Source organism: Nuphar pumila, chromosome 17, assembly GCF_984573655.1.
Source record: "Nuphar pumila chromosome 17, dmNupPumi1.hap1.1, whole genome shotgun sequence".
Classification (NCBI taxonomy): Eukaryota; Viridiplantae; Streptophyta; class Magnoliopsida; order Nymphaeales; family Nymphaeaceae; genus Nuphar; species Nuphar pumila.
In genome coordinates this window covers 9,189,374-9,205,410 of record NC_143265.1, presented here as the reverse complement: position 1 = coordinate 9,205,410, position 16,037 = coordinate 9,189,374, and the positions used below count along the sequence as shown (strand labels likewise).

Below are 16,037 nucleotides of genomic sequence, written 5' to 3'. Positions count from 1 at the left end.
CTTATACTATTTTTAATAAAAGAAGTTCAATAAAAAAACTCACTTCAAAAGCGCGAAAGGCATTTAGGGACACTTCAAAAGCACCGCAAAAACCTTTAATGTCAATTCAAAAACACGTATTTGATGGATAAATCACAAAATACAGCATGCCAATCCCATATTCTTGCATTTTGAAAAAAAAATCTCAATGGCATGTGAAGAAATTTGCATATTTGAGAGAAAATTTGCAAATAAAAGGAATTCACATATTTGAATATTTGAGAGGAAAATTAGCATATATGGAGAAAATTTGCATGTGCAAAAAGATAAAAGTTCTTTTACAGTTGAAAAGTTGCAGTTTTGGACATAATTTTTTTGGGGAAACAAATTGTTTTTGTTGTACAGTATGGTCATTTTTTGTTTATAAAATGCACCGTGATTCATAGATTTTCTCAAGATCCTCTAATTGCAAATCACAATCATATCACTTTCTCAAGGTTAGTAAAACATTAGAAAAGTATAAATTGTGATTGTTATTGCCAGCAGTTGACTATTTGCATTGAATCTTGTGAAAGTTGGTCACAAGATTGACCTTATGTCACAGTTTCTACTCTCAGCTGTGACCAAAGCATACATGCCCTTAGAGTGATACAATATGATAGAAGTGCGGAAAAAAGAACCTGAGAATGGCTTCCCCGTCAGAACTCAAATGCAGTTAGATAATACAACAGACTTTACAGTGTTACATAAATAGAAACAAACTGGATTGAGCATGCGATTGCCTTGCGTGGCTGGTAGACGCACCACCGCACTCACCATCCGAAGTACAAGCACCTAATGCAAGAAAGCTGAAAGGCATTAGCTTTCACCATAGTCACAAATCTCACTCACAGAAATCTCAATATTTTAAAATTTTGATTTTCTCAAAAAATCTTAAAAAATAACAGTATAAAAATTTTCAATTATTTATACAACATATATAACTATACAATGAACATATAAATAATGTTGAACTATGCAAAAGAAGTTTTAATGCAGTATCACATTTTTAATAGCACTCACAAATACTGCCTTACTAGCGATATTTTCAAAATATGGGTGCCATTTGTGCCTTCTGGGTGTTGATGTATATAATGGAGCTATTCGAGTTGCCATGAATCATTGGTTCCAAGATCTTGCTTTTGATCAGAGGGCATTCAAGCTTCTGATGCAGTATCACTTGATGGGGATTCCCCATGGTTCCACAAATATTTGAGCTCTTTCCTCCGCCAGCCCAATATGACGATTAAACCTGAAACGTACCCAAATTGGCAAAATGAATAGATAGAACAGAAAGTCAACAAAAAAAGTTACCGATGAATCTTTCCTTAATCAGAAACTGAGAAGAGATGAAGACTGATACCTAATGTGCATGGGACAAGGTAAAGAAGAGCAGGTTGGCCGTGACCATCCATTAAATACAAGGCAAGGTATGTGAGGAACAGGCCTGCATCAATATTTTTCAATATAGTAGCATGAAGTAGGCACTTTTTTTCAAGTCATAAACTAATGTGTAGCCAAAAAGTTGTCATGAGATGGTCTACAACTAACAACAAAGAAAAGATTATTTCAACATAAATATACAAGTAAAAAGATATTAGGATAAAGTGTGAAGAATGTGCATGCATGCATGCACACGCAAGAGTGCTTGTATTTTTGATAAATGTGTATGTCATTTGAACTTATGCACCTCCCTAAGCTCAAGAGAGAAATCTATTAGATAAATTTTAAACAAAGCACCCAAGATAGATAGAACTAATGGGATGAAGAAAAATACTGGACACTCACCAGTCCCATAGCCAATTGTTAACCAAATAAAATAACCATTCACTATTCCCTTCTTATTCATTTTATCAAATCTGCAACAACAAAAAAAACGTATGTCAAAGACATATAGGGCGAAAACTTGCATGACCAAATCAATATTAGAATGCCTCGAATGCAGATTTTTTAGATGAAAACAAATGAGGTATATATAGAACTGCCAAACAATATTCATTTAGAAATTCAGGCGAAGTATATGTAGAAGTCACTTCAAAAGGCATTGAAAAAATCTCGTCAAAAATATATGTAGAAGTGCCAAGCAATACTAATTTAGAAATTCATGACAAGAAGGATCAGTTGATGAAAGTAAATAAAAAAGAATCTCCAAGACAAATTTATCAGAACACAACCTAACACATCACACAATGAACAAACTAACGAAAAAAACAACATATCCAGTTTCCTAGTACAAAAATTTTAAAGGAATAAGTTTCAGTGACCTTTTCCCCACCTCCTTACAGGGTCAACTTAGAAGGTGACCCAATCATCAACAGAGCCATCCCAGTCCTGTGGCCTGTCTTTCCAAAATACATGTTTTCCATTTCTATGAACCGTATCAAAGGGTTTACAAATCAGCATGTCAGGAAATGAGTAGAAAAACCTACAAGTGAGATGGCAAAGAATATGGGGACAATGTAGAACACTCCTTCCATCAACTGCAGCTTTCATATTAAGCACAGTATTGTAGGTCATTTTCAAATGTAGGTCAAAAAAAGGCACAGCACGTGCCCTACTTAAATAACTCTCTTTAGATCTCAAGAAATGGTGGCTGAGAATTTGCCAAAACAAGTTAAAAGCAAAGCATGTGGCTCGGGAAGGGAATGGTTGGCCTGGACATGAAGATACGCTTGGCTTCAATAGCAACATAAAGCAGTGATTAAGTGTGATGGTTGGATCAGTAAAGCTTCAATCCAACCTCAGGATAGGGGTGGGCAACGGGCCGGGTTTGGGTCAAGGTTTTAGGCCTGGGCCCGAAACCCGGTCCGTTATATACGCGGGCCCGGTCAGCCCGCGGTCTACCAGGCTGGCCCAATGGGCCTGAGTTATTTATTAATTTTTAATAATATAAAAATTAAAAAATAATTAATTGTATAGTAACTTGATAACTATTATTATTTACCTAATTAGTTGTATTAATTTTATGAAAACTAGAAAGATAATTAGTTGGGTACATGGAAATTTGTTAATTAACTTAATTATTTACTACTTACCTAATTAGTTGGGTTTGGGCTGGGCTGGGCCAGGCCCGTTTCACATTGGTCCATTGGCCAATGGGGGTCATCGGATGCTCTTCAAACCTGAGCCCGTTAGTAAATGGGCCGGGCCACACTTAAAGCCCAACGGACCGATCTCTAAATGGGCCCGGGCCGGCCCGATGCCCACCCCTGCCTAAGGGTACCCTCCTGTTTGTCTGTTAAGAACAATAATTACAATGTTATTGTAAAGCATAAGCATTTCCGTAAAGATAATAATAGGAATTTGAAAGACTCAAAATAATTGGAAATATATCCAAATGACTAGGAAAGTGAGGCCAAACAAGCCATCTTGAGCATGATGGCTGGATCAGTAAAGACATAAGTAGTGGGGATGAAGGTGGAGGGGATTTGGTTTGACCTCCAATCTGAGACATTATTTTCATATATAGATCTTAAAATAATAACTGAATATATAGTTGGATTGGGCTTTTCAGATTTGGATCAATAATTTTCATCTATCAAATCCAATCTGTGTGGACTTTTTACATGTAAAATCCTGTTTTCAATATTTCTTTACCATTTCTAGTTTTACCATACAAAACTGGGAACCGGATTTAACTCCACTATATCAGATCCAGATCAGGATCCAGAATCTGACTTGTTAAAAGTTCCAGATTAAAATAAATCCAGCCTGTGTGTAGCCTGTTTGCACACTTAAGACAATAGTAACTTGAGAGGTCATGGTTTCTAGCACCCGACAGGAACTATTGAAAAAAGAATATCATAATATAAAGCATTAAAAAAACCGGAAGTGATTGAAAGAAAAGGGATAAGGAAGCTTAATCACATATGGCATTTGTTTGCTGCACAAACGACAGTCAGTTTGTCCATATATAGCAGATGATTACACAAGATTTACTGTAAAGACAAATATCATCTATGTCACAGGACTCAGTAAACCGGGTGCCGCAGCCACATCATCATGACGCGGGTGCGGATGCGGCACTCGGTGTGGTCAATATAACCCTGGGTGCGGTCAACCCGTACCTAGGGTTATATTTGTCTATAATAGACACAGTCAACTTTGAACGAGTCCATTTTGGACCATTAAAAAAATCATGACTCAATAAGGAAGAAGAAGACGAAAGAGAAAGAGAGGGAGAAGGAAGAAAAGGATGAAGGGTTGGACCTTCACCTCCTCTTCTTCTTCCAATCTGCCAAAGAGAGAGAGAGAGAAGTTGTAAGCAGCTGCTACCTGCTGCTCCTCCGCTTCTTCTTCTTCTTCTTCCCACTCATCCAATCTGCCAGAGAGAAAGAGAGAGAGGGGATGCCCTTTCGGTCAAAACCCACCCGATAGAGGGAAGGTGGGGGGAGGGGTTTGTGCCCCCACCTTTTTATTAAAAAAAATGGGTCTGGATCAAGTGTTTACCCGGTCCACATTTGATCTAAATCCAAACTAAGAGAGAGAAAAGGGGGGTTTGTACTCCCACCGTTTTATTAAAAATGATATGTCTGGATCAATTGTGGATCTTAATATAGATCTACACTTGATCTAGACCCAAACTCTCTCTCTCTCTCTCTAGATATATATACCCTCCTGCACCCCCCACCCCCACCCAAATTTTTTTAAAGTGCCGCATTGCCGCACCCGCACCTATGTGACATAGAATATGAGGCTTCAAATTCTCGAATGTAAAGCACTTCATTGAGCCAAACAATTATATAGACCAAAATGGAACAAGACTCTTCTTGGAAAGTACAAAAAATATTGAGGATGTTCTGAAGAATGCGTTCAAGTCCAAATATGGGCACTATGAGTTCTTGGTAATGTCTTTTAGACTCACCAATGCCCTGCAACATTTATGAATATGATGAATCGGGTCTTCAGTTTGTGGTTGAATTCGTTTGTCATTGTGTTTATCGATGACATTCTGATCTATTCTGAGAGCATGAAGGAGCACCGAAAGCATCTGCGGATCGTGTTGCAGACACTGAAAGAACATAAGTTGTATGCTAAGTTCTCGAAGTGTGACCTTTAACTTGACAAAGTGATGTTTCTCGGTCACGTGATCTCAAAGAAGAGCGTGGAGGTTAATCCAGCTAAGGTGGAGGCAATGATGACTTAGGAGTAGCCAAAAACAGTTTCTGAGATCAGGAGTTTCTTGGAATTGGCGGGCTACTACCGCTGATTCATAAAGGACTTTTCACATATACCTGCTCCGATGACTTGGCTTTTGCAGAAGGGGGTGAAGTTTTTTTTATCATCTCGGTGCAAAGAGAGCTTCCAGAAGCTGAAAAGGAGGTTGACCTCAGCCCCAATGTTGTCTTTGCCTTCTAGGATGGGCGGGTTCATAGTGTACAGTGATGCATCAGGGACCGGACTGAGTTTTGTCTTGATGCAGCACGATAAGGTCATCGCGTACGTTTCTCGATAGCTGAAGGTGTACAAGAAGAACTACCCCACGCACAACTTGGAGTTAGCAGCAGTTGTCTTTATACTGAAGATCTGACATTACTACCTATATGGGGAACAGATCGAGGTCCTTTCTGATCACAAGAGCCTCAAGTACATATTCACGCAGTGTGACCTAAATTTGAGACAACACATGTGGTTGGAGTTCCTTAAGGACTATGAGTTCTCCATCTCCTACCACCTTGATAAGGCGAATGTAGTGGCAGACGCGCTCAACATGAAAACTTGAGTCACGACAGCCAGTTTAATCGGACGAAGATGGGACTTGATCGAGGAGTTTGTCCGATGACAGCTGTCTGCAGATGATTCCGAACGCATCATTTGTGCTAAGATGCAGGCATGGCCTGAGATCACAGACCATATTGAGAAGCTTCATTCAATCGATCCAGAATTCGAGAGGTTGTTCGTGAGTGCCTAGAAGCCTGATGCGCAGTTTCGGCGTAAGGAGGATGTGATCATCATGTTTGGAGACAGATGGTAGGTTTCGAAGGCAGTGCGGGAGGAGTTGATGAGTGAGGCCCACAGGTTGAGGTATTTCGTTCACCCTAGTTCTACCAATATATTCAAGGATCTCCACCAGGCTTATTGGTGGAACGGGATGAAGCGGGATATCACAGAGTTTGTGTCTCGGTGTCTTACCTGCCAACAGGTGAAGATCGAACATCAGAGGCTTGATGGACTTCTTCAGTCACTTGACATTCCAGAGTGGAAGTGGGATGACTGTAATGAAAATAACGGAAGCACCAACAATCCAAAAAGATCTCTTAGAAAGAGTCAAACCAAGAGCCAAAACACAAGCACGTAGAATGCCCAAATAACCCACTAAGGGGTAAAGTGCCTAAAAGGCAAAAATGATATTATTGAAGAGAGAGACAAAGAGGGCTGAAAAAGCCTTATTTTACAAGTGAGAGAGCTCGTCTATTTATAGAGGAGCTAACATGTTAAGAGGAACCACAAAGGGGCTCCCTTCTAGTCATTGGGAGACCCAACGATCATAAATGTGGTCGTTGGGGCCCCAACAGCAAGATGGGTGCGGCCCCTTAATGGTCCAAATACAATAAAACAAAAAAGGAAAAAAAGAAAAAATAAAAGGATAAAAGAAAGGAAAAGAAAAACCTAAAAAAAAATACATTATAATTTACCAAAATACCCCTATCGGGTATTTGGATAAAAAAGATATATATATATATATATATATATATATATATATATATATATATATATATATATATATATATATATATATAAGTATATACATATTTTAACACGTCTCCTCAAACTTTACAGGGAGAAGACCGAAAGTTTGCCAAGAAAAAACATAAAACGCGGAGTTGAAGTGCTTTGGTGAAGAAGTCAGCCAACTGATATTCTGAAGTAACATATGGTAGTGTGATGGTTCCTCTGAGAAATTTGTCTCGAACATATTGGCAATCCATTTCAAGATGCTTGATACGCTCGCTAAAAGTACGATTGCTTATGATGTAGATCGCGCTCTTGTTATCACAACGCATCTTGGTGGAAGAAGAAATGAGATGAAGAAGATGATAAGAAAAGCCCTTTGGAGATGGAGTTCTTGATATATCGCACAATTCGCATTACGGCCGCCATGTGAACTGTAGTAGGAGCATGTTGAAATTGACTTGCAGCAAGAACCACATGAGCAATATCCGGACATGTGCTGAATAAGTAAGTAAGAGATCCAATCAATTGCCGATAGGGGGTAGGATCATCAAAAAGAACACCATCCTCAAGTCTCAACTTTGCATTTATAACTTCAGAAGTTTCTACTTTCTTTTCATCTGAAACTCCTGATTTGGTACAAATGTCTGCTGCTAATTTCATTTGAGATAAAATATATCCTCGAGGAGAATACGTCACTTCAATACCTAAAAAATATCTCAAAAACCCTAAGTCAGACATATCAAAGGTTTTCTTTAGCATAGACTTAACATCATTTACTCCATTTTTGTCACTTCCAATGATGATCATATCATCAACATACAGAAGTAGAATAACAATGGAGTCACCTGTTTTCTTAACAAAAAGAGCAGTGTCAGTATAATTAAAAATAAAACCCAAATCGATTAATACATTACTAAACTTTTCTTACCAAGCTTTGGGAGTTTGCTTAAGACCATATAACGCCTTTTTTAATTTTAAAATTTTACCATTTAAATTCATGCCAGGAGGTGGTTCCATATAAACTTCTTCACCCAGATATCCATTTAAAAAGGCATTCTTGACATCGAGTTGAAAATGGGTCATTTTTTAATAGAGGCTATTGCAATAAGGGCTCGAACACTAGTCATTCGAGCAACAGGTGCAAAAGTCTCATCATAATCCACCTTATATTCTTGGGCATATCCTTTGGCTACTAATCGAGCCTTAAATCTTTCTAAAGAACCATCACTTTTAGTTTTTACTTTGAAAACCCATCTACATCCAATGGGTTTCTTGCCATTAGGGGGATCGATGATTTTCCAAGTTTGTGCTTTATTAAGTGCATTAAATTCAAGTTTCATTGCTTCATTCCAATGGGCATATTGTTTGGCATCATTATAATGGGATGGTTCATGGAAAGAATGAAGGGCTAACAAACAAGCTCGAAAATTTGGAGAAAAAGAATCATAAGATACAAATCTATTAGGTTTTTTCGAAATACGATTTGATCTCCTTTGAGAGGATTTTTCTAACGATTTGTATTAAGAGAATTTTTCAAGGGCACAAGGAAGATTATTTTCATTTCTTCTAGTATAAACTTGTGTATGACTTGTTATATTTTCATTTAGGTTTTCATGTAGATCATGTTGCTCATCATTTTGAGGTTCAATATGATCCTCAATGGCAACTTCAGGAGGTTCAATAGTTTCAACATGATCGTCCATGCATTTTTCTTAAGGTAACAAGTCAAACAAAAAAGAATAATCAACATTTTCATTTAGGTTATGCGAAAAACCATTTTCTTCTTCTAGAAAAGTGACGTCTTTTGAAATATAAAGCTTGTTATTTAATAGCTCAAAACGGTAACCTTTTTGTTTTTCGCCATATCCAAAGAAAACACATTCAATTGCCCTTGGAGAAAGTTTATCGTTTTTGTGGGTTAAAACAAAACACTTATATCCAAAAATTCTTAGTCTTTTATAGTCCAGAGACATATTGTAAAGTTTTTCAAAGAGGTCGAGGGTGTTCTATTAATTAAATATGTTGACGTTAGAACAACTTCAGCCCAAAAAGACTTTGAAATATTTTTGGAAACTAATAGAGTTATTGTTGTCTCTATTATGTGTCTATGTTTTCTTTCTGCAAGACCATTTTGTTGCGAAGTGTCAGGACAAGAACGTTGATGAAAATTTTCATTTTCTCTCAAATTTTTTTGAAACTCATTGGACATGTATTCTTCCCCCGAGTCGGATCTAATAATGGACATGTTTCTTAAAAATTGATTTTCAACCATTGTACGAAATTCTATAGAAAATGAGAAAACCTCATATTTTCAGTTTAGGAAGTAAATCCATGTAAATCGAGTAAAATCATCAATAAAGCCAACGTAATATGAGAAACCTCCTTTAGATACAACAGGAGAGGGACCCCATACATCGGAATGAACAAGTTCAAACGACCGTGTGGGAACATAATTTCTTTGAGAAAATGGAATATCTTTGAATTCCCCAAAAATGCAATCTTTACAAGTCATGTGTTTGTCTTTACAAGTATTGTCCAAAAAAGGAAAAAGAGATATCTTCAAAAAATTCGGATGACCAAGTCGCTTATGTCAAACCTCAATACTTTTGACATTTACAAAATTACAAAATGACTTAGATGGAAGAATCAAAAAAATCCATAAAATAAAGATTGCCCCTCCTATGGCCTTACCTAATCAGCTTCTCTGACTGGAGATCCTGCACGGTGCAACCTTTAGGTGAGAAAGAGACTTGGCAACCATGATCGGTAATTTGGGAGACTGAAAAGAGGTTTAAGTTAACTTTTGGAACAACTCTTACTTTACAACAACAAACAACAACAACTACGCCTTCATCCCAAAACAATTGGGGTCAGCGATATGAACCAAAAAAGAAATTCATTTTGGGTCTTCCACATGAATCCTTTTCCTCCAATCATTTCTATCCAACGCCATGTCCTCGGTGAGGTTCAAAGCATTCATATCCTTTCCTATCATCTCCATCCAAGTCTTCCTAGGCCTACCCCGACCTCTTTTAACTAATATATTTTCCCATTTCTCCAACCTTCTAACTGGAGCATCATTAGGCCTTCGCCGAATATGTCCAAACCACCGTAAACGATTCTCTCGCATCTTATTTTCAATGGGTGCAACACCTACCTTCTTACGTATCTCTTCGTTCTGAATCTTATCTTTTATTGTATTTCCACACATCCATCTAAGCATCCGCATCTCAGCTACACTCATTTTTTGAATATGATGTCTCTTGGCAGCCCAACATTCCGTACCATATAGTAAAGCGGGTCTAATAGTCGTCCTATAAAACTTTCCCTTCAACCGCAATGGCATTCTACGATCGCACAGCACTCCAGTAGCACTTTTCCATTTCATCCACCCAACCTTTATCCTATGATTTACATCTCCATCAATTTCTCCATACTTTTGAATGATGGATCCCAAATATTTGAAATAATCATTCACCGGTATATCTTGCTCACCAAGCTTCACTACACTCCCATCACTACTTCGTTGCTTACTAAACCGACATTCCATATATTCAGTCTTACTCTTACTCAACTTAAAACCTCTAGCTTCCAATGTCTGTCTCCATAATTCTAACTTAGCATTAACCCCAGCTCTAGACTCATCAATCAAAACAATATCATCGGCAAACAACATACACCACGGTACATTTTCTTGAATTGATCTCGTAAGCTCATCCATCACTATCGCAAATAGGAAAGGGCTTAAAGCAGATCCTTGATGTCACCCAACCGTTATCGGAAAATTGGTTGTCACCCCTCCACAAGTGCGGACATTGGTTACTACTCCTTCATACATATCTTTAATTATACTAATGTACTTGAGAGAAACACCTTTCTTCATCATTGTCCACCAGAGAACGTCCCTAGGTACTCTATCGTATGCCTTCTCTAAATCAATAAAAACCATATGCAAATCTTTGTTCCTCTCTCTATATCTTTCAATAAGTTGTTTAAGAAGATGTATAGCTTCCATAGTTGATCTTCCAGGCATAAAACCAAATTGATTCTCTGATATCATGACAACCTTCCTCAACCTAGACTCAATCACCTTCTCCCAAAGTTTCATAGTATGACTCATGAGTTTTATACCACGATAGTTTGTGCAATCTTGTATATCACCCTTATTCTTATATAAAGGCACCAAAGTACTATTCCTCCACTCATTAGGCATCTTATTTGTTCGCCAAATCAAGTTAAAAAGATTTGTCAACCATTCTAAACCTTTCTCTCCCAAGCATTTCCAAGCCTCGATAGGTATACCATCTGGGCCAACTGCCCTTCTTGATTTCATTTTCTTCAAAGCCTCTGCAATTTCTTTCTTTTGAATCTTGCGCATGAAGTCACGATTTATCTCATGAAAAGGAATGGAGAAGTCTCCAAGATCTTGAGCATGACTATCATTAAATAGCTTATCAAAATAATCTTTCCATCTCTCCTTAATCTCCTCATCTTTGACTAAAACCCTTTGCGTTTCATCTTTGATACATCTAACCATACCCAAATCCTTCGATTTCCTATCTCTCATCTTTGCAAGCCTATAAATATCCTTCTCGCCTTCTTTGGTATCCAACTTGTCATAAACCTCCTTATATACCTTAGCCCTCGCGTTTCGAACAACTTTTTTAGCTTCCTTCTTTGCTATCATATACTTCTCCAAATTCTCATTATCACGACTCTTACTTAGATTTCTATAATACTCTCTTTTAACCTTAATAGCTAATTTGACATCCTCGTTCCACCATGATGTATCCTTACCTAGTGATGCACCGCCTTTAGACTCACCCAATACCTCCTTAGCTACTTTTCTCATACCACCCGCTATCTTATTCCACATTGATTCTGAATCCTCCTCGAGACACCAATCAACTTCCTTAACTACCTGCTCTACAAACATTCCTTGTTTAGCTCCTTTCAGTGCCCACCACTTAATTCTAGGATCTATCCTATGTCTATCCCTTTTGCGGCATTGTCTAATTCTAAGATCTAAAATTAAGACTCTATGTTGTGTAGCTACACTTTCTCCTGGTATAACCTTACAATCGATGCAACAACCCCTATCTCTCTTTCTAAGTAGGAAAAAATCTATCTGACTCGTATTAACCCCACTTTTAAATGTTACTAGGTGAGACTCCCTCTTCCTAAACCAAGTGTTTGCTAAGATCATATCATAGGACAAACAAAAATCTAAAATCCTTTCTCCACTTTCATTTCTTTCTCCTATACCATAGCCTCCATGGATATTCTCAAATCCATCCCTACTAATGCCTACATGTCCATTAAGGTCACCGCCGATGAAAAGCTTTTCTCCATAAGATGTCTCTTGTACTACTCCATCTAAATCTTCCCAAAATTGATGCTTAATGGAATCATCTAAACCTACTTGAGGTGCATAAACACTAATAATATTAATAATATCCGTACCTAATACTAATTTAATAAGTAAAATTCTATCACCCTTCCTACGGACCTCAACTACATTATCTATAAACTGACGACTCATAGCAATCCCTACTCCATTCCTATTCCTATTTATTCCTGTATACCAAATCTTATATCCCCAAGGTTCTATCACTTTAGCTTTCTCACCTACCCATTTGGTCTCTTGAAGACATAAAATATCAATCTTTCTCCTACACATAACATCTACTAACTCTACCAACTTACCAGTTAAAGACCCTATGTTCCAAGTGGCTAACCTAATTTTATGGTCTTGGACTAACTTCTTTACCCCCACCCGTCCAACAAAGTGAGGGAACCCTTGCCTATTTGACACCACACCCGGGCGCCGGTGTGACGCGTCGCTTCTGGGCGACGACCTAGCAACCCTTGCACATTTATCACTGCCTCCGGGCCTAGAGAGTACAGCGCGTCGCTCAGTAGGGAACGCCCCAACGAAATTCTCATATTGGTTCATTTTCATAGGATATGACAAAGTTTTTATGCTGGCTGTCACAGGCCTACCGCAACCCTCCTCCTTTATCCGGGCTTGGGACCGGCAGTGTATAACTACACAGGCGGAACAACTCTTACTTTAAGAACAAAAAAAAATTGAGAGGATTTCGAGTCAAGTGTTTTAATACTTTCAATTTTTAAAGAAGTCTCATCGACCGTTGAAACATACGAAGACATAGGATTGGAAAAAACATTTGAAAGAGAATTTTTGTGAGATGTCATGTAAAAAGAAGCATCGGAGTCTAGTATCTACATACCTGGAGGTGATGATGAATAGGCTATGGCGGCTCCAAAAGTCGATGTTGAAGAAGTCTTGAGAAGATATTGGAGGGCTTGAAAAATTTGGCGAAGAATTTCTTTGATATCTCCTCCATTAATATTTTTTTCTTCCTTCTTTGGAGTGTTATCTCCAACTGCGGCCACCTTTCCTTTAAACTTAGGACAAACCAGCTTAATATGCCCCGGTTCATTACAATAGTGACAAATCACTCCCTTTCTATACCCATTGTTTTTTGAAAAATGAGGTGGTCTATAAGCTTTTACATTGGTTCCCGGCCTAGTGACGGCCAAAATTTCATCATTTTTAAGACTTATGCCAAGACGAGTTTCTTTTTTGCATACTTCGGCAAGAGCATCTTCAATAGGTAAGGCTTTACTTATATGAAGAAGAGATGCCCTAACTTGTTCAAATTCGGGCTTAAGTCCACGACGAAATTGAAAGAAATGTACTTTTTCAATTTGTTCTCTTCTAAGCTCAATATCTTCTGGAGCTATCCACTTGGGCTCAAGAAGAGCAAGTTCATCTCAAAGAGGGGTTAAAGCACTAAAATAATCACGAACACTCATGTCCGCTTGTCTAGTAGATCTAATTTTTTCTTGACAAAAAATTTGTCTAGCTAGATCTTTTTGGATATACATACCCTTAAGGAAGAACCATGCTTCATTGGCTCTCTTAAACTTCGCAATGTTGGCACAATTCTTAATATCAACATTGTTCATAAACCATGCCAAATTTTTGGCATGATTACTTTCCCAATCTTCTACCTTGGATTGATGCTCATTAATAGCTTTGATGCGGTTATCACCATCAAGGGCTTTCTCAACACCTCCTTCAATTTTTGTGAGCTTTAAGGTAGGTTCAAGAGTGCTGCCCATCACAAAGCCCCACAACTTCTTACCTCTTAGATGATTTTCCATTGCCGAAACCTACATGAGATAGTTTGCGCCATTGAGTTTGAAGGAAAGCTCAACTCTTGATTCATGTTCCATTGATGACGGGAAGGATAGAAGATGAAAAACCCCAACGATCTTTCAAAAATATTGAAAATCCAATGGCTCTGATACCATGTAATGAAAATAACAGAAGCACCAACAATCCAAAAGGATCTCTTAGAAAGATTTAAACCAAGAGCCAATAACACAAGCACGTAGAATGCCCAAATAACCCACTAAGGGGTAAAGTGTCTAAAAGGCAAAAATGATATTATTGAAGAGAGAGACAAAGAGGGCTGAAAAAGCCTTATTTTACAAGTGAGAGAGCTCCTCTATTTATAGAGGAGCTAACATGTTAAGAGTGACCACAAAGGGGCTCCCTTCTAGTCGTTGGGAGCCCCAACGGTCATAAATGTGATCGTTGGGGCCCAACGACTAGATGGGTGTGGCCCCTTAATGGTCCAAATACAATAAAACAAAAAGTACATTTTATATATATATATATATACATATTTTAACAATGACATTTCGATTAGCTTCATCGTGGGGTTGCCAAGGACCTGTCGTCAGCACGATGCCATCTGCGTGATAGTAGACAGGTTGACGAAGACTGTCCATTTTCTATCGATCAGGATCAGTCAGAGCTTGGAGAGTCTAGCAGATCTTTACGTAGATGAAATTGTCCAACTTCACGAGATGTCACACTCGATCGTGTCAGACCGAGAACCTCGCTTCACGTCTTGTTTCTGATGCCAGTTGCAGAAGGCCCTTGACACCATGTTGAAGTTCAACATGCATTTCACTCACAGACTGACAGACAGACAGAGCACACGATACAGACGCTTGAGGATATGCTTAGAGTGTGTGCGTTGGACTGGGCAGGGGAGTGGGATAGGCATGTGAAGCTTGTAGAGTTCTCGTACAACAACAGTTACCATGTCAGTATTGATATGGCCCCATACGAAACTCTGAATGGCAGACCATGCAGATCTTCGGTGTGCTGGGATGATGTTGGAGTGAGAGCAGTGGAGTCTCCAGAGGCCATCCAGCACTACTCGAACCAGGTGTGGTTGATCCGACAGAGGTTGGTCGCAGTGCAGAGCAGGCAAAAGCGTTACGCCGATCAACAACGTAGGGAGCTCAATTTTGTCGTAGGCGATCATATGTTTGTTCGGATATCGCCTACGAAGAGTGTTTTTTGATTCGGGAAAAAGAGAAAGTTGAGCACTCGGTATGTTGGACCTTTCGAGATCCTCGAGTGCGTTGGCAAGTCAGCATACCGTGTAACACTTCCTCCTCAGTTTTTCCAGATTTACAATGTCTTCCATGTCTCAATGTTGAGAAAGTATATGCCTGACCCCTCACATGTGATCCACTACGAGGCGGTTGACGTACAACCTGACTTGACAACAAATAAGAGGCCGATGGAGATTGTGGATCACCAGAAGAGGACACTGCATAGTAGGACGATCCAATTCGTAAAGGTGCATTGGCAGCATCATAGACTGGACGAATGCACCTGAGAGCTCGAAACCGACATGCGTGACCATTACCCACATTTATTTAGTACGTTCTAATTTCGTGAACAAAATTCTTTTAAGAGGGTAGGGATGTAATATCATGTTTTTCTATAATTTTAAATTCTGAAATTCTGAAAATTTGGCTAAGTATTTTGTAAAGATGATTGAAATCTTTGTTCTTAGGTGAGTCAGTTGAGTCTGGGCGTGGCCCATGACCCATTGACAAGACTAAAATGAGGCAAATAAGATTCGTAAAACTTTTTGTTTTTGACCTTTAAAATCAAGCAAAATTAAAGTTAAATTCAAGCGAAATTCAGTGGCAAAAATCAGGTAGTATATCATTAGATGCGTCTTGTAATTCTGACAATATTTATATTTCATTTTTCTGAATTCGGGCTACGGTCAGCCCAAAAATCATATTTTTTAAAAAATGACCTGCCTCGACATGACCAGTTCTGGATTGGATTGGATCGGATCCAATCTGTTTGATCCAAGTTGATATGGATTTGAACCCAGTCCAAGACTCATATGGATTTGGTTTAGGTTTGGGATCCATATGGATTTTAGAGATGGATTTGGATCATGGATATGGATCCATATCCAAATCCAAAATCCAAG

At 38.5% G+C, this 16,037-nt stretch overlaps 1 protein-coding gene across 3 annotated transcripts in view; it reads right to left on the bottom strand.

The window, feature by feature from the left end:
• Window positions 1-546: 546 nt before the first annotated feature.
• The window catches only part of LOC149811576 (signal peptide peptidase-like 2), a 96,592-nt gene continuing 81,101 nt past the window's right edge, over window positions 547-16,037 (bottom strand). The window contains exons 12-15 of one of the 3 annotated variants that reach the window (XR_016428511.1): window positions 1,807-1,877; window positions 1,382-1,465; window positions 1,056-1,270; window positions 547-813 (exon numbers count right to left, since the gene is read on the bottom strand). Coding sequence is in view for 1 of the 3 variants with exons in the window: in XM_089993113.1 (XP_089849239.1) it covers window positions 1,176-1,270; window positions 1,382-1,465; window positions 1,807-1,877 (250 nt within the window). In the remaining 2 variants the exon portion in view is untranslated. Of the gene's footprint in view, window positions 814-943; window positions 1,271-1,381; window positions 1,466-1,806; window positions 1,878-16,037 lie in introns of those variants that run through there. The other 2 variants (XR_016428512.1, XM_089993113.1) reach the window with 2 other exon arrangements.